The sequence below is a fragment of the Sporothrix schenckii genome, assembly GCF_000961545.1.
Source record: "Sporothrix schenckii 1099-18 chromosome Unknown Cont43, whole genome shotgun sequence".
Classification (NCBI taxonomy): domain Eukaryota; kingdom Fungi; phylum Ascomycota; class Sordariomycetes; order Ophiostomatales; family Ophiostomataceae; genus Sporothrix; species Sporothrix schenckii.
The window spans coordinates 538059-562315 of NW_015971144.1; the positions used below are offsets into that span (position 1 = coordinate 538059).

The window sequence follows — 24257 nt, forward strand, 5'->3', positions numbered from 1 at the left end:
CATGGAGGAAATAAGAGTATCCCTACGTCATTTTTGGCACATAATAAGATTCGCATCCTATTTTATTCCGTACCTAAGCTACGACGTAAGGACACCTGACAGTGACGATGATCACGATATGGTGAAGAAAAAAAACATTGGAACTTTATCTGCTAGCGTGGTACCACGCCCCGCAAAACCACATACAAAAGGTACTTCCACCATCGTGTAAGTCAACGAACATCGACCAACGATGGCGATATATCAGTCTTGTCAGCGTTCAGCACATAGCTGTGTGCTGAGAAAGCCCGTTTTCTTCACGCGCATATAAATGTGGCTTTGGCTCTGCTTCGTCCTGTCGCACGTCTTTTTTTTTTTGTCTTCATTTCGGTGTCATTTCATCTCATCTTCTCGAGATCGTACTATTGCTTCGGTTCGCATCCAAGACGTCTACCACAATCGTCAGTCTTCTCTAATCGCTCGGTTTACGCATCACCTGATTGCCATATCTATCTACTGTACGGCATACGCACACACAACGCCGTCAAAATGGCGTTCTTCGCCGGAACAGCGGGCTTCCCAGACAGGCTCCCCAACCTGGCCAACCCAGCCGAGCGGCGCCCCCCACCGCCCAACGACGGCAGCGAGAGCTGGCACGCGCACTTGCAGCTGCACTTTACCCAAATCTTCCACGACATGGACTCGCGGGAGCTGTTTACGCACTTTGCCCACCCGCAGTTTTATATCCCTCCGCAAATGGGCGAAGACGACGAAGGCGAGGACGGAGAGGACGGAGAGACGATCGACGACATAGAGGAGGGCGACATGGCAGAGTTGGCAGACCTGGCGCTCGCCTATACCGATGCTGACAGCGTGTATGACGAGAATCGCGGATGGACTCCCGAGAGCATAGCCGCAGTCGCAGACGAATACAATGCCGAGACATTTGGTCTGGCCAGCGGGGAGGACGACGAAGAGGACGAGGACGAGGAGGGCGACGAAGAAGAAGAGGAGGAGCAGGACGACGATGAGGGCGACGAAGACGATCGCGACTTATACGATGTGGAGCACGATCACATGCAGATTGGGTACGATGTCCGCTACCGCTACGAATCCGACGACGCGGATGAAGAGGAACACAGGGCGGGCCTCAGCCCCCTCGAGCTGGCGCGCTATGAAGTCGAACGTGCTCGCGAGGCCCTGCACGACGCTCTGCTGCTCCAGCGCCGCAAGCGGGCCTACTTTGCCCGCCGGCGGTGCGTCCGCATGAAGTACGACAACCAGCCGCAGACCAAGGCCGACGCGCCCTATGCATTTGCGTACGTCTCGACGCTGCACATGGAAGTGTATGTGCGCCTGCTGCGCTTTGCGGACCAGCTGGACGATCCGTCGGTGCCGGTCGCCCCCATCGTGCACGACATGACGCCCTACACGTACGACGAGGAGGCGGAGATGTACGGCGCGTTCTACAAGCCGCCGATGCCCGAGGAGGAGTACGACCGCTACGACGGCAACAACGCGGAGGATCCCGTTGTCGTCCCGCCGCGCGTCGACGTGCCCGAGTACGGCCCGCCACCGGCCTACCTGCCATCGCATGACATGCTGGCGCCGGACATTATGCGCCGTCTCACGTCCCTCGACTATGTGATGCACAACCACCGCCGTATGCGGTTGCCGCTCATGGACCCGGACGCAGAGTGGTGTGAATTTGACCCGCCTCCCCCGTACGCCGGCAAGCCCGACGACGACAACGTGGCCCCGCCGGCATACTACCGCACCGTCGACGAATGCTGCATCGAGCCGGGCCCGTTACACGCTTCGATCCGACGCGAGTTCGAGGCGCTGCGGACCCCCGAGCCGTGGACGGTGGATCGGGGTGTGCTGCAGTTGCGGCTGGACCTGATGGTGGAGGCGTTTGAACGGTATCACTACGGACCGGATGAAGAAGAGGACGATTAAGTCGGTGGCACGTTGGGACGATTGTTTTGGATAGGTTCTAGGTTTGCTAGATCGTGTTCGGTTCATAGACATACGAAATATCCTATACCCATTTTTTTATATTCCGCTCATCCACCAATAGGCAGACGTAGCACCGAGTGGCAACGCATAGATTACTCCCGCACAAACAGCGCCGCCATGCCCATGCCCGTCCCTATGCACATGCTGACGACGCCAATCTCGCCGCCGTCCCGCTGCAGGCCGTGCAGCAGCGTCGACACCATGCGCGCGCCCGTCGCGCCCAGCGGGTGGCCCAGTGCAATGGCGCCGCCGTCGGGGTTGACGAGCGCTGCCGGTCGTGCCGCCAACGACTGGCGGTAGTCGGCGTCTGACTCGGCCCATGCCTTCTCGAGACCCAGCGCGCGCACACAATACACGGCCTGGCTCGCAAAGGCCTCGTTGATCTCCCAGCGGTGCACATCGGCGACGGCCAGGCCGTAGCGCTCGAGCAGCGCGGGGATCGCCAGCGCAGGACCGACGCCCATCTCGTCGGGCTGGCAGCCGACGGTCACAGCGCCGACGAAGCGGCCGATGGGCTGGCTCGACGCATCCATATCAATGGCCGACCGGCGCGCCAGCAGCACCGCGGCCGCACCGTCGCTGACCTGCGACGAGTTGCCGGCCGTGCTGGTGCCGCCTTCGGGCACAAACGCCGGCTTGAGCTTGGCCAGCGCCTCGGCCGTCACGTTGGCACGGATGCCGTCGTCCTGCGTGACCGTGACCTGCTCGATGGGTGCCGGGGGCGCGTCGGCCGGCGCACCCTTGGGCGGCAGCGGCTGGTACTGCGTGGTGACGGCCACGACCTCGCCGGCGTCGCCCTTGCGCGCCGACGCCACAAAATCGCCCGCCGCCGCCGCCCGCGCCGCCCGCCGGTGGCTCGCCAGCGCCATCGCGTCCTGCTCAACCCGGCCCACGCCGTACCGCCGAGCCACGTTCTCGCTCGTCAGGCCCATGGGCATGACGCAGTCGCGCGCGTCCTTGTCCGGCGAGTCGCGGAGGGCCGGCCACGCGTCCACGGGGATCGCCCGGCTGCCGTAGTTGCGCGTCATGCTCTCCATGCCCGCGCCGATGCCCACGTCAATGTCGCCCGCCCGGATCTGGTTCGCCACCGCCGCCACCGCCTGCAGACTCGACGCGCACGCCCGGTTCACCGTGTACAGCGTCGTCGCGCGCGTGTCGTAGCCCACGTGGTTGAGCGCCATGCGCGCCGCCTTGCTGCCGCCCAGCTCCGAGAGCACCACGCCCACGCCCACCTCCTGCACGCGCTGGTGCGCCACGCCGTACCGGTCGGCCGCATGGCGCTTCGTGGCCGCGAGCACCGTGGCCAGCAGCTCTTCCGGGTAGGCGTCCTTGAGGAGGCCGCGGTTGGCCCGGCAGACGGGCGTGCGGACGGCCGACAGCACAACCGTGTCGGTGGGCGTCTTGGTCAGGATGGCGGCGACGCCGCGGGGGACGGCCATTGTGAAAGCGGGACGAGGCGTGTGTGGACGACAACAATGTTGCCGAAGGAAGGCGAAGCAGTGGGAGAGCTTCTGTATGCTGTTGTGAGGCTCGTCGGAGGTGAAAGATGACTAATCCGGGGAAGTAGAAGGACGAAGGAAAGAAATGGGGACGGAACGACTGTGAAAACAGATCTCTCGAGAAAATCCCAGTTGCATTCATAAAACAATGGAGAGGTCCCGGGATATCTCGAGACAACGTGCCGTTGTCCGTGACTTTCGTAAATATAAGCCGGTTAGGAACTGTCCATTTAGTCGGAACGCTCTTTTAGGCGTAGCAGGGGCAGTACGTCCATCTGACGACGCTAAACCACACCAAAACGCTGGCACTGGGGACATGGGCTCCACTAAACTGCCGCAAAATGCGCTAAATGGGCTACAGATTCACTGATCGGGTAGGGGCTTCGGGAACGTCGTCGGGACGCGGGGGAACTCTTTTGGTGGCAACAAAGTGCCAGTGGATGAACACTTATCCCACTGTGGACAGCCCGCCAAAAGCAACAGGAAGCAGAGACCACTGCCGACGACGGAGACGCATTTTCGGCAGTGCCACGAAAACGACAAGGGAGAGCCGAAGGAGAGCAGCTTTAACATCGCATTTCCGGGAGTAGGGCACGGGGCTTGATTAGAAAATACAAAAGCAACACGTCGGATTACATTTTGACGAGTCGAGTAAAATCGTTGGAAAGTCGTGGTATTTGTCATCTAGCTACATATGAGGCCTAAAGCCAAAAGGAAAAGAAAGGAAGCAAAACAAAAATGGTACCGAACCAAAACATCCATCCTCCTTCATGTCGTCTCAAAATAGACGGCAACCCAACACATTTGGCGCAAATGATGCCACTGTCAGAGAAAGGACCAGAAGGAAACACCAAGCATGTGAAGTCCAAAACGTCCAAAAACCAATCCAATCATCAGTCAAACACAGCATCAAGCTCAAAATTAGTCGTACATTACAAAGCAGTCGAACGCAAAATGCAAAGTGCAAATACAGGCTGTCGTAAGATGGAGAGAGGACGCAACAGCAGCACCGCCCAGCATTAATCATATCGAATGCCCAGGCCGACGCGGTCCGGGTCCTGTGCCGCCGACTGGCGCTGGTAGCTGTGGTGGTGGTGGTGATGCCGGTAGCTGTCGGTCGTGTCCCGCAGCGACGGCACGACGCGCACCTTCTTGGTCGGGCTGGCCTGCGGGTGGGCGCTGCCGTGGCGGTCGTCCCCGAGGCCGTGGTGGTGCTCGTGCTCCGCACCGTGCGCAGACGCGTGTGTGGGATGCTGCGCGCCGCTGAACTTGCGCTTGTCGACCGCGCCCGGGCCGTGGCCGGCCTTGTTGACGCCGCCAAACAGCTTCGCCTGCATCTTGCTGCCACTGCTACTACCACCACCAGCCGCCGCGGCCTCTCGTTCTCGGGACGCCTCGCGGGCGGCCGCCACTTCAAAACTCTCGCGCGCATCCCGCCGCAGCATCGCCGACGCCGCCTGGCTCGCCTGGCTCTCAAACACGTGCTCGTCCGCGGCCGTTCCCGAGCTCGACGACGTCGACCGGTCCAGGGGACGCGCGGACCGCGACGTGCCAAACGACGGCGGCGGGAACGACTGCGTCGTCGTCCGTGCCACGCTCTCCAGCGCCTGCCGGGCAATGTCCTCATTGCCACTCAGCGCACGGCCACTGGAGCCACCGGGCCCATGGCCAAGGGTATTGCTGTGACTGTGACTGTGGCTGCCATGCGCATCCTCGTCTACCGAAATGGTGCTCTCCCGGCTGCGGCGGCCACCTGCAGGCGCGCCGGCAGCGCCCTGGTGGCCAGGCAGGCGGTGTCGTGGGCGTGTCGGGGTCTCGGGGAAGTACCGGCCGCTGGCGCTCGTCGTGAAGCCCTGGCTGTGGGAATGGCTCACGCTGTGGCTGTGACCATGCCCCACGCCGTGGCTGCTCGGACCGCCCGACCGCGCCGGCGGCGGCTCTGTCTGCGGCACCAGGTCGACCGACGGCAGCAGACCCGCGTACTCGCCGCCGCGGGGGCGCGACGTCGGTGTGGTCGGCAGCGAGGACAGGGACTGCACATTGCGCACGTGCTTGGCAACATGCCGTGGCGGCGGGCGGTGGCCCGTCAACGGCGTGTTGGGCGCGCTGTTGTTTTCCTGGTTCAGCGCCTGCAGCAGCGCCGCAAACGGTTCGGCGCTGGCGTGGCTGGCGTGACTGCCGTGGTTGGAGGTAGCGGTCGACGTCGACGTCGCCGGTGCGGCCGTGGTCGCGGTGCCGCGCTTGGGGGTCTGGTAGGGTGTGGCCCGCGCGTGGACAGGGGAGCTGTGCGGCTTGGGCGTCATGGCGCCGTGAAACAGACCGCCAGGGCTGCAGAGGAGGTGGAAGTGCTCGCGGTTCTCGCGCAGCCGGTTGAGCAACAGCTCCTTCTCGTCGACAAGCCCGGCCATCTCCTCTTCCTTTTGCTGGATCACCCGCTTGGCCAGCTTCACACGCTTCTGCAGCAACTCGTTCTCTTCCGCGGCCTCGTCGTACCACGTCTTCAGCTGGCGGTACTTGGCTTCGGACGTCTCGGTGGCGCTGCTCGTGCTCAGGTCGCGCCGTGCCTGGCGCGCGCTGTCGGCGGCGCGCAGAGCCTCGACCTCGCGCCGTGTCATCTCGTGCTCAACGGCTGCGCGCTTGGCGTCTTCGTCGGCCTGCAGCGTCAGCAAGTTGTACTGCAGTTTGTGGTGCGCCGTCTCCGTCTTGAGGCGTGTGTGCTCCGCCAAGCTGGCCTGCAGCATGGCGCGGAGCTCGTCGGGGGTCGCATCGGCAATCTGCGCTGGTGTGGGCGGGACGAAATCAGTGGCGCCGCCCACCAGCGGGGACGAGTTACCCGCAACGACGGCGGCAGCAGCAGCAGCAGCAACAGCCGCCGCAGCAGACGAAGCAGCGGGGCCCAGGCCGAGAGCGGCGGCCGCTGCAGCGTCACGTCGTGCTTGTGCGACCGAGGTGAGACCGGTACCAGGCGGGGACGGGATGGCGGAGGATTGGGACACGGCACTGGAGACATGGTTGCCGTTGACGGCGGCGTTCGAGGGGGAGTCGGACGGATGCTGGCGCCGCGGAAGAGGATGCCGTTGCTGCTGTGCGAGCTCTGCGCGGTGTTGTGACGAGGGAGGCGGCGTGAGAGAGGAGGGAATCATGGAAGGAATAGCAGTCTCGACCTCGACGTCAAGGTTCTCGTCTTCGTGGTCGTTGAGCTCCGTGCGGAACGACTCGTCGGCGTCCATGGGCGACCCGGGGCCTTCAGTTGACAGAATGGTCTCCTGCGATGCGGGGATGACCGTCTCGGCGCCCATGGCCGCGCCCAATGGCGTCGACGGCACCTCGACGGAGTTGTGCGGGACATTATCCGAGTCCATATCCATGTCAACAACGGCGTTTGACGCAGCAGCAGCGGCCGCAGCAGGCGTTTGGCCGGACGGAGGCGGTTCTGAATCGGAAGACATTGTGTGTGTATAGAAATGCTGTGCAGGATAGATGTTCTGGCGCTGTTGATAATCAACAACAACCAACTCAGGGCCCGTTTGCCGTTTTTAAGTGTTTTTCGTGCCGGTGATCACGATACGCCGTAAACGGTCGGTGACGTCTGGAATGTGCGCCCGGCGAAGAGCGAGACAACAGCGTGCGCAGCGTGCGGACAGCGTGTCAGGGAAGCCGCTGAAAGCAGCAAAAGAGCAACAACGACAACCGTCAAACGCCCTCACGCGCGCTGGGATGCAGTCGGCCCAACCCTTTTTTGTACAAAATATCGACCGGACCAATGCACTGGCATGCAGCGCCGTTTGAGAGCGGGACGTGTGCGTTTCACGATGAGCAAAGGGCGGCACGTAAGGGAGCGGTGATGAGACGCGGCGCAGAAGACGTTGTATGAGACAGGATGCGGCGGGCGTAGGGTGAGTACCTAAAATGCTGGAGGATAAAAAGTGAAGCAAAAGAATCGGTCAGAGATGGTTTGTGCGCAATTTCCCCGTCGCCTTATTTTTCTGGTCGTTCACCGTTGGGCAAGAACAAGACAGTCGAACGAGGAGGGGGAAGGCACGACTGGTGCACAGCTGCGCTGGTCGATCTGGTTGCCGCAGTGAGGAGAAAGAAACGGGGCCAAAGAACGCACCAGACGCGGGCTAGAGGAGGGACGTGCCATCCATTCCCCTGAAAGCCTGGCGGCGTGGTCCAATCAACGTGGCTGGTTGTCGGACGCGCTAGCCGAGACGCAGGTGATCACGTGTAGCCTTTTCAGGATGCACCAACCAGTTCAATATGCAAGAATCAGGACATGCAATTATACGAATTTCAGAGTACGGATTGCCGCTAATATTTGTCTATCGGTATTACAGGTTCCTACCTCCCCAGTCCCGTCGATCCGTCGCGTCCATCAACTCCATTTACAGCAGCGCAGCAACACCAACGACGGCGGCCGCGCCCAGGAGGCCGCCCGCACCGCTGAGTGCCACAGCACCGGCTGTCGACGCGGTCGCGCCGGTTGTCGTCTTGGTGGGCGGCTTGTTCGTGCCGAACACCGTGCTCGTCTTGCCGTCGGTGACGATGATGCCAGGAGGCAGGGACGTGTTCGTGCCGTTGCCGCCCGCAGGAGGTGTGACCGAGGGAGAAATGGTGGTCGTGGTGCCGCCCGAGCCGGAAATGACAACGATGCCGGGCTCTGACTTCACGTCGGTGGTCGAGGTGGTGGTGGGAGCAGCCGCGGTGCTGGTACCGGACTCGACAGGGGTCGTGGTGGACGCCGTAATAGACACAGCACCGGTGGGCGACGACTCGGCAGACGGGGATGCCGGCGGCTGGCTAACAGCGGTGGATGAGGCAGCCGCGTTGCCGCCAAACCCGGGCAGGAAGCTGGGCGTGACGGTGGCGGTTCCGGTGTAGCCAGGACAGCCCGGCACGGTGGTCTTGGGAGGGGCGCGTCCGCCGCCACAGTCGATAAACTCGCAGAGCTCGCCGGTGCCGGGGACGTACCAGATCAGACTGGCACCGTCGACGCTGGAAGTGCAGCCAGAGAGGTCAGTGCGGGCGAGGACGGCCGCGGGCAGCAGGCCAGCAAGAAGGATGCGAGACAGCATGTTGGTGGTGGAAGGAAACGTAACGAGTGTTTCGAACGAGTGTGATGTCGAGGTCAGACGAACAACAGAACGAATGTGCGAGGTGACAAGGAAACTAAAAGAAACTCAGAAATACAAAGGCTGAAAAACGAAAGAAGACGAGAAAAGAGCCGAACACTGTTAAAGAAGAAACGGAATGAGATGGTAAATAAAAGAATCAAAGACAGAGGCCCCAAAGAAGGAAGGACTAGGCCCTGTTCCAGACAAACGAGACCCCTGACGACGAATGGCTCGGAAGCCTGTGAGTGGAGTGGCCAGTCTCTCCAAAAACCTCGTATTTTCACTTCTTTTTTTGGGTTCTCTCCCTCCTTGTCGTTTTGCTTCCTGTGAGTGCCCACTGTTTTAGTTTGCAAAGCGTGGTTCCTGGTGCCGCTCGACCCGACGATGAGCGTCTGCTCGGCCAAGCCCCCTTGCCAAGCTTTGATTTTAGCTTGGGCCCAGTCGTCCAAGCTTAAAATCTTAAGAAACTAGGGGACGTTAGCACGTTTTGGAAACAGACAAGCACCGATGCAAACGTCGTCCAGGGGAAGTATTACCAACCCCGAAAGAGTGTGCAGTCCGAGATGGGCCGAATGAAGTGGGCTCTAATACCGGGGAAGATTCGACGGATGGAGATTCGAGATTACTATCGGAGATATGAATGTACTGTAAAGTAGATTTGCATGAAAAACAAACAAACCTTCTGTTTGCGAAAAGAATAAACACTCCACAAACCGGAGAAGGTTGTGGAAGCCGGCGGCATTGGTTCACTGGACGGCCTGTCGCCTGTTTCGTTTGGTTGGTTCAGCGATTGCCTGGATTTGTCTCTACGAACCAAAGCCGTCTAAAAGGCGGGACGACCTCGTATTGGGATCACACTTTCGCACGATGTTGCCTGAAGATTGAAGCGAAACTATGCAAGAATCCCACCTTTGAGATATATTTAGCCTAGGGTCAAGATTAAAGGTGAAACAGTAGAAATAGCAAATGCAGCTATTGAAGAGAAGATCTTGGATATGTATGTGTTTTGTTTTTGTTTTTGTTTTTGTTGTCGTTTATTTATTGTTTTTCGTTTTGAAAACAAATTCAACACAAATCCATAAAAAAAGCATTCAAGTTTGCACAGTAAATTTCTATAAAGAAAAAAGGGGGGGTTATGCTCAAATAAAAACAATTAAATTCAACAAACGGATATAAGAAAAGCATCGCATTTGACAAAGTTTGGTCCAACTGACGTGCATTTGACGTCGTTGATACGAAGCAATCGGTCTTTCCTCCGCGCATCCTTCCAATTTTGGATGTCACCACATGCTGTTTTGCCCCACTTTAGCTCTTCCCTCTTCCTCTTCCCCTTCCTCCTCTTGTGTCCCCTTTGCCCCCTCTGCCTCCTCTTGCAGCCCCCTTTCCACCCCTCCCACCTCTGGATCCTCCAGCCTTGTTTGCAGCCGTCTTTCCACTCGCAGCCTTGCCCGCAGCCTTGCCCGCTGCTTTCTTTGGTGCTGCTGCCGTCTTTCGCTTCTTCGCCGGCGCCTTGGTCTTGCCGCCACCGTTGGCCGCCTTGCGTTTGTTGGCGCGATTGGAATTGCCCGGAACCACCATCAAGTCTGCATTGAGGGCCTCGTCACCACAGTCGCCGCCGTCGTCATCGACGTTGGCCGTTATGTCGGGCAGTAGATCTTCGAGCGATGGATCAAGGGGCCCTGGAGGATAGTCTGTGGGCATGGCCGAAGACGCCTCGTCGCTGCAGCCGATGCTCCCTCCGCCGCTGTCCACATCGACATCGACATCGACATCGATCTGCGCACATGCATCCGGCGTCTTCCAGTCGCCTTCCCAGTCGAGAATGATGCCCTGAATGCGGCGGGCGCGTTCATCGAGGCGCGGCCGAAAGCCAAGGTCAGCATTTGTGCCGGCGACCCGACGCAACATGGCCACGACCTCCTGCTGGATCTGTACGAGGCTCTCTTCACAAATTTCCGACACCTTTTCCTTGAACACGCCGATATTCTCGCGGTACTGCATGTCCATGGCCTGCATTGTCTTCTTGACGAGATTTGTCGTGTTCTTCTTGGCGAATTGCTCCATCATGGCCTGGCGCGCGTTGAAGACACCCTTGCCCGACAGGTCGGACGCCGTTTTGAACGTGGTCTTCCAGCCTTTGGCCAGGATGCCTTCCACGAGAATGGCCACGCCCTTGCCCTGCTCAGCAACGTGTTCCATGGCGGTCTGGGCGGCATCGACAGCACAGTCCCGGATGGCAAAGATGGCGAGTAGGTGCTGCCGCAGGTTGGCCTCGGCCTCGCTTCCTGCAAAGAAGGGCGGGAGGCGCACGCGGAGACGGGCCAGTGCGCGGCTCCACGCGTCCAGGAGCAGACGCCGCGCCGTCTCTGTCTCGCGCGGCAGGCGCTCTTGCAGGCTCGCTTCCCACTGGCCCACGACATCGGCCAACACCAGGTCGGTCATGCCGCGCATCCACATGTACGCCCCCGGATGTTTTCCCGCGCTCAGGTAGGGCCCGCCCTGGCGGCGGATGATGGCGGCATGCGTGGCCCAGGGCATGCGCACGCTTTTCCCGTTGACGTCCTTGAGCATTGTCGTGGCGTACATGTCGGGCTTGTGTTTGTTTTTTCCATTGTTTGCGTTGCGGACCGTTGCTCCTTTTGGCAGGCCATTCTTCATGATGGTCCGGAATTGCCAGCTCTTGACGCCCTCCATGACGGCTCGGCGACAAGGGGCACTGAAGGTGGGTCTTTTCGCCTTGCTGACCGTCCCACCCTCACCCGGATCAGCTTCTTCGTCGGCCCCCCCCGATCCCGCTCTTGTGGCCGCTGGCAATACCGCTGGCTGATTGAACGCCGCTTCAATCATGGGATTGCACGTACTGACTTGCACCTCGAGTTTCTTGGTACAGTTGTCGAGGTTCCTACCTAGGACCTCCTGGAATTTGGCAAGAATCTCGCGGACCGCTTCTCCTGGATTGTCGACTACGTGGGCCGCCTGACCACTTGTGGGTGTGACGAGCTCTGGCCCTTGTCCTTCATTTGTATTTGGACCTGCGGACGGCGAAGGGGGGGATGTCAGGACTGGTGCTGGTGCTGATTCCGTTTCCGATACCACGCCGAAGCCTGCCTTCAGCTGGTTCAAAAGAACAGTGAGCCGTTTGAGCAGCGTCGTGGCATGTTTTTGGCGCATCGGTATTGTCGCCGCCCGGATCCACGCTCGCACGGCCGGCACGCCTGTATAGACGACGTTTGGGAATCCCTCCTCGAACTTGGAGCTGCCGCCCCGGCTGCTGCCGTGTCTTTTGTGCTTGCAGATCTTCCAGTACGCCCCAGCGCTGACCGGCAGCACTTCGATGGGTTCTGGCTCTCTGGGTTCGTCGCTAGCGGCTGGAACGACGGGTGCTTCGACTGGGGCAACCGACGATGCTTGTTCCTGGTTGCCGTCACCGGCCGTCTTGTCCTTCGCCTTCCCTTTGCCTTTGGCGCCTGCGTTGGCTTTGGCTTGGGCCCCGACCGTCTTGCGCCGGAACGTCTCTTGGATGCTGCGGCGAATCTTCCTGCTGCGCCACTCGGTTGCACGGAACGCCAGCAGCCCGGTGTAGTGCGTCAGCCATGCCTCCAGCTCCCGCTGCCGCTGGTGCAGTGGCGGCAGAAACGCTTTGGTGCTGACAATTTCAAGGTTCAAGGCCCTCACCTTCTGGCTGGCGTCCGCACCGATGCTGTGCTCCTCCAGCTGGAGGTCGTTGTTCATTTCTACGATGGCGTCGTCGACCTTTTGCAGCTGCTCGGCAACTTTTTCCAGCTGCGCCTCGAGCATGCTATAGACATATGCGTGGTGCGCCAACACGCTGCCGGGTTGTGGCCGCACCGTCGACTTGATGTACTTCTCCCAGTCCAAGTCGTCGGTCTTGGAGGTGACGACGCAGAATTTTCGCTTTCCCAGACGGTTGCTGAGCCGCAAGTGCAGGGTCTCGCTGTCCGACAGCAGATTGACGGCGCAGGATTCGTCGCTGGCACGGATGGCTGGGGTGACGACCATGGTGATGTCGAGCTTGTCGAAGCAGGCCTTGGCAATGTTCGCGCGGTCTTCGTTGGCGTCGCCCAGTCCGGGAAGGTCGGTCAGTACGATGCCGTTGGCCAGAAGGGGAGCATCGCGGAGGTAGATATCGACCTGATCGACAATGGGCCAGAGGACTGTGGGCATATTGAATGCGACGACGTCGTCCTCGTCTTCTTCCCCTTGCTCGCTACCTCCACTATCTTCATCTTCGTCTCCTGCTTCTTCGTCGTCCTCTCCCTCCTCTCCTTCGACTTCCTCTTCACCGTCCTCTTCCCCTTCCTCATTTTCGTCGTCGTCGTCGTCGTCGTCGCTCTCCCCCTCCTCCCCATCCTTGTTGTCAAAATCATCGAAGTCATAGTCGTCTGGAATGGGTGTGCTGTCGAGGTAAGGCTTCACGGCCCTGGAGAATGCCCCAGCCTCCTCGCCAAAGACCGTCTTGGTGCGCCCGACGCACTTGACGATGGGGAACTTGTCCTTGTTGAGCAGCTTCTTGACAGTCCAACCGTGCAGGTGTTCGAGGCCGAGGCCAAAAACAGCCTCGACACAGACGAGTTTGTCGACGAGGCCCTGTTCGTCAAACTCTTCATCGAAAGAATCGGCGGTTACGCTGTCGACGTCTGTCTCGCGCCGTTTTATTTCCTTTTCTTTGGCCTTTTCGTTCCGTCTCGCTTCTCTTTCGTCTGCCGTTTCCTTTTCTGCCTCCAGACGCTTCTTGCGCTGCTCCTTTGTTTCGTTGGGTGGGATGTACTCGCCATCTGAACCGTCGTCGGCGCCGGACTCGCAGTCGTCGTCATCGTCGTCGTCGGTGTCTGGTTCGCGGCCGGCGTTGGCCGCTTCTCGCCGTGCCTGTCGGTCCTTGTACTGGTAGTAATCTGTCACATCCGCCAGGATCGGCTCCAGCCACTTGCACATGCCCTCTTCGGTCTTGAACGTGACGACTGCACGGAAGGGGACGACGTCCGCCTCTGTGCCCGTCTCTTTGTCGGTTGCTCTGGCCTTATGCACGCGGCACACCGTGGCCGTCGCGGCGCCGTCGCTGCCCGACGGCAGCAGCTCGTCCATGTTCAGCAAGGCGTTGATGAGCGTCGTCTTGCCGGCGCCCGTGCCACCCGACACGCCAACATGCACCGCGAACGTGTCTTGCGCCTCACAGATTCGGGCAAACTCGCGTTTCCAGTATGCTGCGTTGATGCGTGCGTCGGCGGCCGACCCCGACGACAGGGCGGCCACCACCTTGTGGCACATGGCCGTGGCACTGGTGACGGCTTCCTCCAGGACGCAGATGCCGCGGCCTTCGGTCATGGCGTCGATATCGTTCCATGCGTAGCCGGGTCCCTGGACGGAGAAACTGTTTTCCACGTCGTCAATTTCGAGGTCTAGGTCCTCTTGGTCGACCTCTGGATGTCGGTCGACAAAGATGGAGTCGTTGGCATCGGCGTTGACATCGGTGTTGGCAACGGCGCTGGTATCGGCGGCCGTGTCAATGTCCATGGCTGGCAATTGAGCGGGCACCTGGGGTGCATCGGCCCGGGCTGCATCGGTGTGCGCTGCTTCTCCCGGCTCTTGGCGCAGTGACTCTGCGCGCAGTGCAGCTGCCAGTTGGGCTGCGACCGCCTCTTCCGGTGCAACTGCTGGAGCAGATGACGAAGGACCTACATGACTTCGTTTGTTCTCATGACCTGTGGTATTTGCATTGTCTTTGTCGACTTCCGAAGCTTCTTCCTGTGGTATGTTCGGGTCCATGGCCATGGCCACTTCCGTAGTCCCGATGCCGGTTTCCCCAGAATTCGAGTCCATGATCTTCCCACTTGTAGTGGACACGGGAGTCACGATATCGACCGTAGCCATTACATTGGTTGCCACCATTGCTTCGGAGTTCATGTCCACTGGAGTGTTCCGTCGTGCATCTGTAATCTTGTCGCTGGTTGTATGGTTTGTGCTACTACCCATGCCAACGTCCATGGCCAAACCAACGCCGCTTGCCTCCAAGATGTTGCCATTGGCGGCCTGCTTGCTCGCTCCCTCGTCGCCCAACACGCCCGCCTCGGTGACTAAAGCCTCCGTCTGGCCAGCGTCGGTTCCTGTGTCTGTGCGCGCGTTTGTTTGAGCCGCTGTGGCATTGTTGTCTGCCCGTTCTGGTGAGGGGGTCTCCTTGCTGTCGTCTGGAGCATCAGTGACGACTAGTTTGTTTAGCCAGTCATCGCCCAATGCTGTAAAATGGGCCTCACACGAAGACATTGTAGAATGGTGTTCTGCGGCGGGAGGATCTTCCAAAGGCTGTATTTCGACACCCTGGTCCATGGAGAACATGTCTGGCTGGTCAAGGGTGTGTTCGTAGATGGCCGATAGATCGATGCTGTCGAAGTCGACGCCGGCAAACAGGTCCTGAAGCGGCAGTTTGTTGGGGCGGGCCGCGCCTGTCTGATCCACTTGATGTTGTTGGGCATGATGCGCTGCCACGACTGCCACGGCTTTCGTGTTGTGTGCTGCCGTGTTGTCTCTGCTGTCAGCTGTGACCCGGCTGTCCTCTTGCTTGGGAAACGGTAGAATCGAAAATACGCCGCCAACTTGGCCATCGTGCAGGATGGGCGCGGAGAGTGGCTCTACTTCCTTGACGGTGTCGTCTTCCTTTTTCACGTTGACATTGGGTTCGTGCACGCGTGGTTTGTTTGTGACCGTCGGCAGAGCATCTGCTACATCATCGATGAAAATGGGCATTGTGGCGGTACTACCTGCATTGACCGGCCAGGCTGCTCTTCTCTCCGTTGTGGTTGACACTGCTGCACCGTCGTCGACGTGGCTGTCTGTGATGGTCCGGTCGTCATCGTCATCAATGTCTGTAATCGTTCTGTCGTCGTCAACTGCGTCTGGGATGATCGCAACGTCGTCTATGGCGACAGCCACTTGAGATGACTGGTGCGCTGAGGTTGTCTGCGCGTCGGCCATGGCTGTGATCGTTGGAACTTGGAGCTTGTTTCAGATCGGTCTGATGGAGAGTTGAGATGTGGAGGGACGAATGAAGAGGCAGTAACTTGTTTAAATCAACGCTAAAGGAGAGAGCATTGATGCACGTTAGGGTTGACAACGTCGTGGTGACACAATCACTTGTGCCCTCTGCGCAACAGCGTGTTGCTGTCAAAGAGTTGAGGGAAAAGAAATTAGAAGAACGGAAATGCCCTCTACACGAGGCTCTCTGCCGCAACTGGATTGTGAGCAGGACTTCGGACGGAATAAGGTGAGGTGAGGTGAGGCTGAGATATGTTGTGGTGCTTGAACCTTGAAGCTTCAGCCGATAAGTTCCTGACACGAGACTGAGAATAGCAACTTGGGATGGAAAAGGCAATGGAAAGGTGAGACGAAATTGTTTACAAACTTGGACAAACTTGAGATACATTCATACTTGTGCATGCATTGCTTACACGGAAAGTTTGTTTGTGGATGCATTTCCCGGTCCCTCACACGGCCACCGACTTATTAGAGGGATTGCATTGCGCCATATACGGAGACACGATGTGCATGATCCAAGATGTAGCACACCCTTATTGACACAATTGAGGCCTTTGCCTCATTGGATTGTTCGTATTGCTCATCATATTGCACTCAACTTCCGTTCACAACCAAAGCCACGACGCCCTGGACGTTACTGTGGCATTAGAATTTATTTTCATTTCCGCATGTCGCTACAGACAGCACTGAAGATTTATCAACCGATAGCGGGACGTGTGGACCAGCAACGCTGGAAGCTCAACAAATTTACAGCGCCCAAGGCGCAGGATAGCGGGTTTTGCAATGTCGGCACAGCGGCTTTAGGGGTCGCGACGGAGCACGTTCGCGCTCGCCGTGTAAGTCGACTACTAAAACTGTATTGGTGTGGGCATAGTAAGTCAGGTCACCGCATAAAAGTCTGTTAGTTGCCGCGGCTGCCAAGAATCGGATATTACGACTTTAGTCACTCCCGATGGTGTAGCTGGTGATCACGTTCGACTGTAATGGCTACATTGTTATCGAAAAGTCGCCGATTCGACTTCGGCTCGGGAGATTCCGAGTTTATTTTTGTTTTTGCCGACGATTTTTTCATTTGTTGCAACTTGGCTTTCGTTCATTTTTGGCAAACAACGACATTACGAATTTTGAGTACAAAGTTACAAATTGCAGAGAGAGAACATGAGCGTCCATCAGGTAGCTGCGGCGGTGACGTCCAACCGATGGAATTTAGAATTGGAGACTACGAATATGAAGACGAACAAAAAAACTCGATTTAGGAAAAGTCATACCACTTCACCAGACTTGTAATAGTAGCCTTTACAAGGATCCTTCTAAGAATCGCAAAAAAAAAAAAGTCGCTTCCATAAAGTCACGATTCGACCACGATACCACCGCCCTTCCGGCTGCCTAGCGCCACTTGCGTGTTCTCTTTCTCGTGCCCATCACAGTCGCGTCAGTTTCACCCTCCTTTGATCCTTGCGCGGATCATGCTTTCAACTGGGCAAGGGTCGTCTTTCAGATCGTCATGACCGTCTTTCCGTGGGAACCAAGGCTTGTCGTCGTCCCCTCCAGTCGTCATATTGCATAGAGCGCTATAACGTTGACCTAACATACCTTCGGTGTCAAAATGTCGCAAATGCTTAACGTGCCATCTTGGCCAAACGCTGTGCCAGTGCTCGTTTTCGTACTGGAAGGCGCAAAATGCGTCCTTTCCTTTCTTTTTTTGACCCGTGCCCGAACAAGATCCGTTCCAATGACAGCGTCCGTTGCCATTCTTTCTGTGAGAAATTACACAAATCAGGGCTCGCTGCATCAAGGATATACCAATACCAATGTCAGTGAATGGTTAGAAAAGGCATCCGAGAATACTCCAAGAAATATTTACATGGGAGCCTGATGCTCTTGTGAGAGTACAGCCGGACTGGCCAAAAGGAGGTGCCGTATATGGTGTCGGATAAAGAGAGCTGTGAATTGGCGCAGTTCTCACGATAGGTGGTTGCTTAAAAGTGTATTGGGATGTGGTCGAGTGGTCTGGAGTTGCTCTGTTAGAGTTGTGGAAGGGAGTTTAGTCAACTAACTAGTTGAGAAGAGATGAAGAGAAGAGGCTGGAAGAAGTAGACGCTGTGTGCGTGAGGCGACAAAAAAAGATGGACGTCAGGATATCTGTGAACGAGGTGACTCAACAGGGCGAATCAACGTTATCATGACCGACAGCTGCTAATCATTGAGGGTAAGGAATCCGTGAATGAATTGCAGGTGACAGGATTAATGTAGGATGTCTGGTACGGAGATGAAAGAGAGAGTGTGAAGATAACGCAGAGGAGAAGATAAAAGAGAGACGAATATGTCGCAGTTGGAGGAAGGTGTAGAGGACGAGAGGAAAGGATGAAGAAGGGTAAGTGAGACGTTTATGGTGGGGAAGGGTTCCGTTTAAAATGTAATACTTAGAGGTAAGCGACGAGGACAGTAAGAAGGTAAACGTAAGACGAAGACTATCCGTCTACGATTTGAAGTGAACGTGAGAGTTCGTCCGAAGTGAAAACAAGTAAAAGTGAGTACGGGATAAAAGTGAGTACGGGATAAAAGTGAGTACGGGATAAAAGTGAATACGAGATAAAAGTGAATATGAGATAAAAGTGAGAAGAGTATCGTAGATTTTGAGTACAGAGATACAAATTGCAGATGTAGAACATGTTTCCCGGTTGGATATGTTCGTTCACGGTCGCAGCCGATGTTCATGTCCTCCATTTTGGCATCTTCGTTCCGACACGCCCTCAACAGACTTCCATCCCGCCACCACACTTCTCACTCTACTTCGCGAACAGCCGGCAACTGGGCCGACTTGACGTCTGCGGCATCGCCCAGGTCCAAGCCGCTTTCCTTGACGCCGGCGACGGCGACCTCGCCAATGTCGACGGCGTCGGGCCCGTCAAAGAACCGTGCGATTTCCTCCATGGGGGTGTAGCGGGTCTCGATGACAAAGGCCCAGATGACCCAGATCTCAAAGGTAATGAAGACGCAGTAGACAATGTAGTACTTCCAGTGGATGGCGTCGAGAGCAATGCCGTTGATGTACTGGTTAAAGAAGAGCGCGAGGCAGACGCAAAAGTTGAGCCAGGTGTAGCCCTTGGCACGAAGGCCGTAGGGCAAGATCTCGGTGGTGTAGTTGGCCATGATGCCGGACCTGTGGCATGATGCGTGCGGTCAGTAGGATACAGGAACAAGAATGGAGGGGCGGTGGACCGTGCAGCGGCAGGCGAGGGACAGCGTACTTGATACCATAGGCAATGGTGTAGAGGTAGGTGAAGAGGATGAAGGCCGCCGCGAGACCTTTGCTGGGCGCAATGTCGCTGCGGGCCGAGATAATGGTCCACGGCACAAACGCCACCAGCGTGCCAATCGTGGAGGCCAGGTACAGCGGCCGACGGCCGAACAGGTCGGCGACAAACGAGAGGCCGATGTTGACGACCAGCCCCAAGGTGTTCATGCCGGCATTGACGCCGAGCTGCGTCTGCGCGCTGGAGATACCGACGGCGTCCATCACGTAGGTCAAATAATAGGAGATCAGCCCATTTCCTGACCACTGACTGAAGAACGCGAGGGCCGTGATGATGCCGATGCGTTTGCGGTTGCCCGGCGTGCGGACCAGATCGAGCCAGGCGGTCTGATTGGCCTCCTTGTCCATGGCAATGGCGATTTTGATTTCCGAAAATTCGAGCTGCACAAACTCGTCGTCGGCATCGCCCTCGGCGTGGTAGCGCACGAGAATGTCGCGGGCCTCGTCCACGCGGTTCTTGTAAATCAACCAACGCGGGCTTTCCGGAATCCAGAAGAGTGTCGCCAAAATGACGATCGTGCAGAGACCCTGTAGCAAACTCGGCAGGCGCCATGCCCAGTCGCTCTACGCGGGAGTACCCGTGTGTCAGTCTAGGAAGGAGGGAAGGAAGGAGGGAACAACAACAGCAACAACGCAGAGAACGCACCTGAATTTGGAGCGTGCCGTAGGTGACCCAGCTGGCAATAAAGGCGCCCGACTGGTAGGACGAGGCGCTCAGCGTGACGAGCACGGCGCGGTCCTGCGGGTGCGCAATCTCGGCAATCAGCAGCGGCGCCGCGCCCATGACAATGGTGTTGCCGAACCCGAGCACCAGGCGCGCCGCAATAAACATGCCAAAGTTCTGGGCGCCCGACTGCAGGCCAATGGCCAGGAGCATAATGAGACAGCCCACGAATAGGCCCAGCTTGCGGCCGTACCAGTCGATCAGGTACGGCACGGGCAGCTGGCCGACAATGGACCCGAGGCTCATGGACGCGTTGAACAGGCCCAGCAGCGAGCCGTGCGGATGGTCGAAGAAATTCTGCCAGTACGACAGCGTCTGCAGTCCGTTCATCATGGAGCCGTCAAAGCCGTTGGCCGTGTTGGTGGCGATGAGGACGACAATGTAGATGTAGAGGCGGCGCATGTTGGGCCGCTTGTACCAGGTGGCCCGCGGGAACACGCGGTGCGCAAAGAAAAAGTGGCCCTTGGGCGGCTTCTCCGGCGCGGCCACGGCGCTCGACGGCGCACCGACATGGACTCCCATGATGGACGCAAGACAATAGGATGAAAAGACAATAAAACGTGGAGGGATATGGACTGAACTCGTCGTATATGGTGTGCGTCTGTGGATATTGCTATTGTGGAACGACTTGGCGACCAGCTTTGCAATATATGCATCTTCAGACTTACACGCGCCTACAACGTGAAGAGTACGTCTCCATGTGTTGTGAGACGGGTTCTTACCGCATATGGCCATGGCATGCGCGGAGTGAGAATCCGGGGTAATGTGGGGAACGTCGGGGAAGACCCTTGGGCGCCTACTGCGTGTACGCGTATGCAGGTGCTTGTCAACACGGCATCTGCCCATGGATAATTTAGGCTAATTCTTTATGTGTGGTACGAGTGCGGGGACACAACAGTAGCGACAACAGGACCATGGCTTGGTGATGATGGAATTGTTTGTTGAGAAGACAGAGAGGCAGAGAGAGTCGTGGTCGCGATTGAATTGTTCTTTGTTTGGATATTACGCAAGCGAGCAGAACGAGGTCGTGTTTATAAACAGGCTAAATAAAAGTCAAGTAGAAAAAGAGACGCGCGGGGATGCAAGGAGAAAACAGGTAACGGAGAAACATCTCCAAGGCGAACGGTGGAGTGGAAATGAATGGCGAGAGCCATCCATGTTGGCGATGATGCCGATGAAGATGGCCAAACAAAGAAAGGCCACTGCAATATGTCGTTTGCCCTAACAGTCTACCGCAACGAACCACATTCATATACGAAATACGTCATACAACGGCTAAATTGCCATGAGTTGGAGTATCCTTGTCGCGTCGTATCGGGGTATATTGCGTCGTAATGTCGTCCAACCCTTGTCCTTTGTCGAGCATTTCGATGTGCTGCTCGCTTTTGGACAACATCCTCGTCATACCAAGGTCGGCTTCATCACAGAACATGCCCTCGTCAACTCCCCAACGAACCAAACCAGACCCCGCAGTGTCCTAACTACGTTACCGGGTAAAGAAGAACAGAATAAAGAGAGATCTCGGTTCAGACGGCAGCGGACTGTTGAGAAGGCATGGCGGAGTGAATTCCGTGTTCATATGGTAGAGATCTTTTGTGTCTGTTTAAGATAGTACCCCTGCTTACAGTTTGTATTTTAACGAGACGACTCGCAAAGAATGATAGACCCCAATAACAAGCAACGACAAACGGCACACAAACAAAACATTCGTCACAACACCCTCCAACCATAGCATGGCAGCCCCCGTCAACCCCATCATTCCCGGCTTTTCGCCCGACCCCTCCATTGTGAAGGTCGGCGAATGGTTCTTCCTTGTCAATTCGACCTTTCACATGTTTCCTGGCCTGCCCATCTACGCATCCCAGGATCTTGTCTCATGGAAGCAAATCGGTACGTCCACCTTCCGACTTTTTAAATCTACATCGTAACTCCTCTTACAAGTAACATGTAGGAAACGCAATTCACCGGCAGAGCCAGCTCAGCCTGGCCAAAGCCGACACACGGCTCACGCCGCTGTACGATGGCGACACGCTGACGGAGGTCATGGCCAGCACGGGCGGCCTGTATGCACCGACGATCCGGCACCACAATGGCACCTTTTACGTCGTGTGCACCAACGTGATCCGCACGGCGGCCGGCGAGGGCCGTGACGAACAGCCTAACGAGGAAACGGAAAACTTTATTGTGTCCACGCAGGACATTTGGGCCGGCCACTGGAGCGACCCCGTTCCCTTCCAGTTCAGTGGCATTGACCCGAGTCTCTTTTTTGACGACGACGGCAAGGTCTACGTCCACGGCTCGGCGGGCCCCGGGCCGTACACGACGATCCGGCAGTTCCAGATCGACCTGGCGACCGGCGCGGCGCTCTCGGAGGAGCGTCTGCTCTGGAAAGGCACGGGGGGCATCTACCCCGAAGGCCCGCACATGTACCGGCGCAACGGGTGGTACTACCTCGTGATCTCCGAGGGCGGCACGCACGAGGGCCACATGATTACGACGGCGCGGTCCAGGAGCGTGTGGGGCCCGTACGAGGCGTACGAGCACAACCCAATCCTGACGGCCAAGGGCACGGACGCGTACATCCGCTACACGGGCCACTGCGACCTGGTCGAGGACGACCAGGGCCAGTGGTGGGGCGTGTGTCTGGGCGTGCGCAAAGACGCGGGCGGCCGGTTCATCATGGGCCGCGAGTCGTTTGTGACGCGCGGGACCTGGAGCGACGACGGCTGGCTGACGTTGGAGCGTGTCGCGTCGCATCCCAGCGGCCTGGTGCGGACCACCGCGTCATCCACCGCGTCCACCGCCGAGGGACAGACGGCCGCCGGCAATGTGGACTTCCTCTACATCCGGGACGCGCACCTGGACAACTACACGCTGGCGGGCGACGGGTCGGCCGTCACGCTGACGTCCACACCGGTCGACCTCGCGGCGCCCAACGCATCCCCGACGTTTGTGGGAAAGCGACAGCGGCTGCTGGACGGACAAAGCCGTGTGGCCCTGGCCGCGTGGACCCCCGAGACACTGGCGGCGTGGAAATCGGCCGGCCTCCGATGCGGTCTGGCTGTCTTCAAGGACGAGCACCGCTACACACGCATCTTCCTGGACGCTGCGGGCGACACGCCCAGCATCGTGTTCGAGCTGGTGAACAAGGCCCAGAAGATTGCGCGGACGTCGCGGCACGACCTGCCACAGGCCAGCCGCGCCCTGTCGCTGCGCATCGTCTACACGGAGCGGGAGTACCGCCTGCTCTACGCGGCATCGCTCCGACCAGACAAGGACGAGGGCGAGGACGAGGACTGGACGCCTCTGGATGCCGTCGACACGCTGCAGCTGACCGACCCTGACTTTGTGGGACCTGTCATTGGTGTCTTTGCGACGAGTGCGTCGCAAGCAAAAGGCATGGACGTGGCGCTGCGGGGGCTTTCAATTCAGTAAGGTTACATAGACAAGATCGACGTATGTAGTAAGAGACCATCAAGCTAAAAGAAAGAATAAAACAAAGTGGACCTGACAGGCTCTCCCCATCTCCAGCGCGGTCTACACAGCCACCTGCTTCGGCCAGCTCCCAATCGTAAACTGGCTGTTGCACATGTTGGTCAGCTCCCACGTCTCCGCCGTCAGCCGCCCGCCTTCTTCGCGCTCGTCGGCCTCGTCGCCGGCCGCGCCCGCCACAAACAGCACCGCCATGAAGTGGTCGTCGGTCGCGTGCGCGTCGCGGTACTGCGCGTGCTTCATCAGGCGCGTGGCCGCCCGCCGCAGCGCGGGGCCCTTGTTGCGCGTCATGACGTCCTCGACGGCCTGGCGGAACTCGAGCGCCCACGGCTCCGGCGGGCGCGTCTGCGCAAAGTTGTCGCTGTACTGCAGCATGGGCATCCACTGGTTGCGGTACAGGTTGTGCACGGCGCCGCCGGAGCCGATCAGCAGGAAGCCCTGCGCGCGGAGCGGACGCAGGGCCGCGCCGACTTTCACGTGGTAGTGCGGGTCGAAGCGGGCGTTCATCGAGATGAGCGTCGTCGGGGGGCACGTCGCCGGGTCCGGGAACATGCGGATGAGGACGAGGTACGTGTCGTGGATCCAGTCGAAGGTGTCGTTGCCGCTGGCCTCGAAGCCGCTGGCCTGCAGCAGGCGGATGCACGTCTGTGCCGTCGCCAGGTCCGGCCGCAGCGGGTAGTCGACGTACTTGGACGGGTGCACGTAGGCGACGGGCGACTTGGCCGGCGTCGGGTTCGTGGCCACCTCGATGCGGTCGTGCGGCGCGTCCCAGTGCGCGCCCATCATCACGATGCCCTTGACGCCGTTGGCCAGCGCCTCGTCACCCGCGCGTTTCCAGTAGTCGGCCGCCTCGGACGGCTCGCCGAGCATCATGGTCGACCCATGCGAGAAGAGGTGGACGGGAGCGAGGCCTAGGCGGTTAGTGAGGGATGTAGATAACGATGAACGCCGGCCAAAGGCAACAAGTTGTACGAAACGACAGAGATTGCTACAAAATACATACCCATTTTGACAATGGCGTAGCTTGAAGATCTTGTCCCTTGTTTTGACGATGATTTTTGTTTTCT

The 24257-nt window shown here is 58.2% G+C and overlaps 7 protein-coding genes and 1 non-coding gene across 8 annotated transcripts; 2 read left to right on the forward strand and 6 right to left on the reverse strand.

The window, feature by feature from the left end:
- Positions 1-528: 528 nt before the first annotated feature.
- Positions 529-1938, forward strand: SPSK_02497 (uncharacterized protein; the record flags this gene model as incomplete). Its single annotated transcript, XM_016729366.1, has 1 exon — positions 529-1938. The coding sequence occupies one exon, from the start codon at positions 529-531 to the stop codon at positions 1936-1938; it is 1410 nt and encodes a 469-aa protein (XP_016588913.1).
- A 152-nt stretch (positions 1939-2090) lies between these two features.
- On the reverse strand, positions 2091-3437 carry SPSK_02530 (acetyl-CoA acyltransferase; the record flags this gene model as incomplete). The annotated part of the gene is made up of 1 exon (XM_016729399.1): positions 2091-3437. The coding sequence occupies one exon, from the start codon at positions 3435-3437 to the stop codon at positions 2091-2093; it is 1347 nt and encodes a 448-aa protein (XP_016588914.1).
- Positions 3438-4516: 1079 nt separating this feature from the next.
- On the reverse strand, positions 4517-6946 carry SPSK_02258 (FAD-dependent oxidoreductase-like enzyme; the record flags this gene model as incomplete). The annotated part of the gene is made up of 1 exon (XM_016729131.1): positions 4517-6946. One exon carries the CDS (start codon positions 6944-6946, stop codon positions 4517-4519), a length of 2430 nt encoding a protein of 809 aa, XP_016588915.1.
- Positions 6947-7882: 936 nt separating this feature from the next.
- On the reverse strand, positions 7883-8572 carry SPSK_02750 (siderophore biosynthesis enzyme; the record flags this gene model as incomplete). The annotated part of the gene is made up of 1 exon (XM_016729617.1): positions 7883-8572. One exon carries the CDS (start codon positions 8570-8572, stop codon positions 7883-7885), a length of 690 nt encoding a protein of 229 aa, XP_016588916.1.
- A 1344-nt stretch (positions 8573-9916) lies between these two features.
- On the reverse strand, positions 9917-15598 carry SPSK_02135 (uncharacterized protein; the record flags this gene model as incomplete). The annotated part of the gene is made up of 1 exon (XM_016729012.1): positions 9917-15598. One exon carries the CDS (start codon positions 15596-15598, stop codon positions 9917-9919), a length of 5682 nt encoding a protein of 1893 aa, XP_016588917.1.
- A 1006-nt stretch (positions 15599-16604) lies between these two features.
- On the forward strand, positions 16605-16691 carry SPSK_11243. Its single transcript has one exon. It is a non-coding gene; the product is annotated as a tRNA-Tyr (tRNA).
- Positions 16692-18442: 1751 nt separating this feature from the next.
- Positions 18443-20220, reverse strand: SPSK_02384 (hexose transporter; the record flags this gene model as incomplete). Its single annotated transcript, XM_016729256.1, has 3 exons — positions 18443-18821; positions 18910-19538; positions 19621-20220. 3 exons carry the CDS (start codon positions 20218-20220, stop codon positions 18443-18445), a joined length of 1608 nt encoding a protein of 535 aa, XP_016588918.1.
- Positions 20221-22482: 2262 nt separating this feature from the next.
- On the reverse strand, positions 22483-24197 carry SPSK_02407 (uncharacterized protein; the record flags this gene model as incomplete). Its single annotated transcript, XM_016729279.1, has 3 exons — positions 22483-23109; positions 23248-24101; positions 24194-24197. 3 exons carry the CDS (start codon positions 24195-24197, stop codon positions 22483-22485), a joined length of 1485 nt encoding a protein of 494 aa, XP_016588919.1.
- Between the last annotated feature and the right edge of the window lie 60 nt (positions 24198-24257).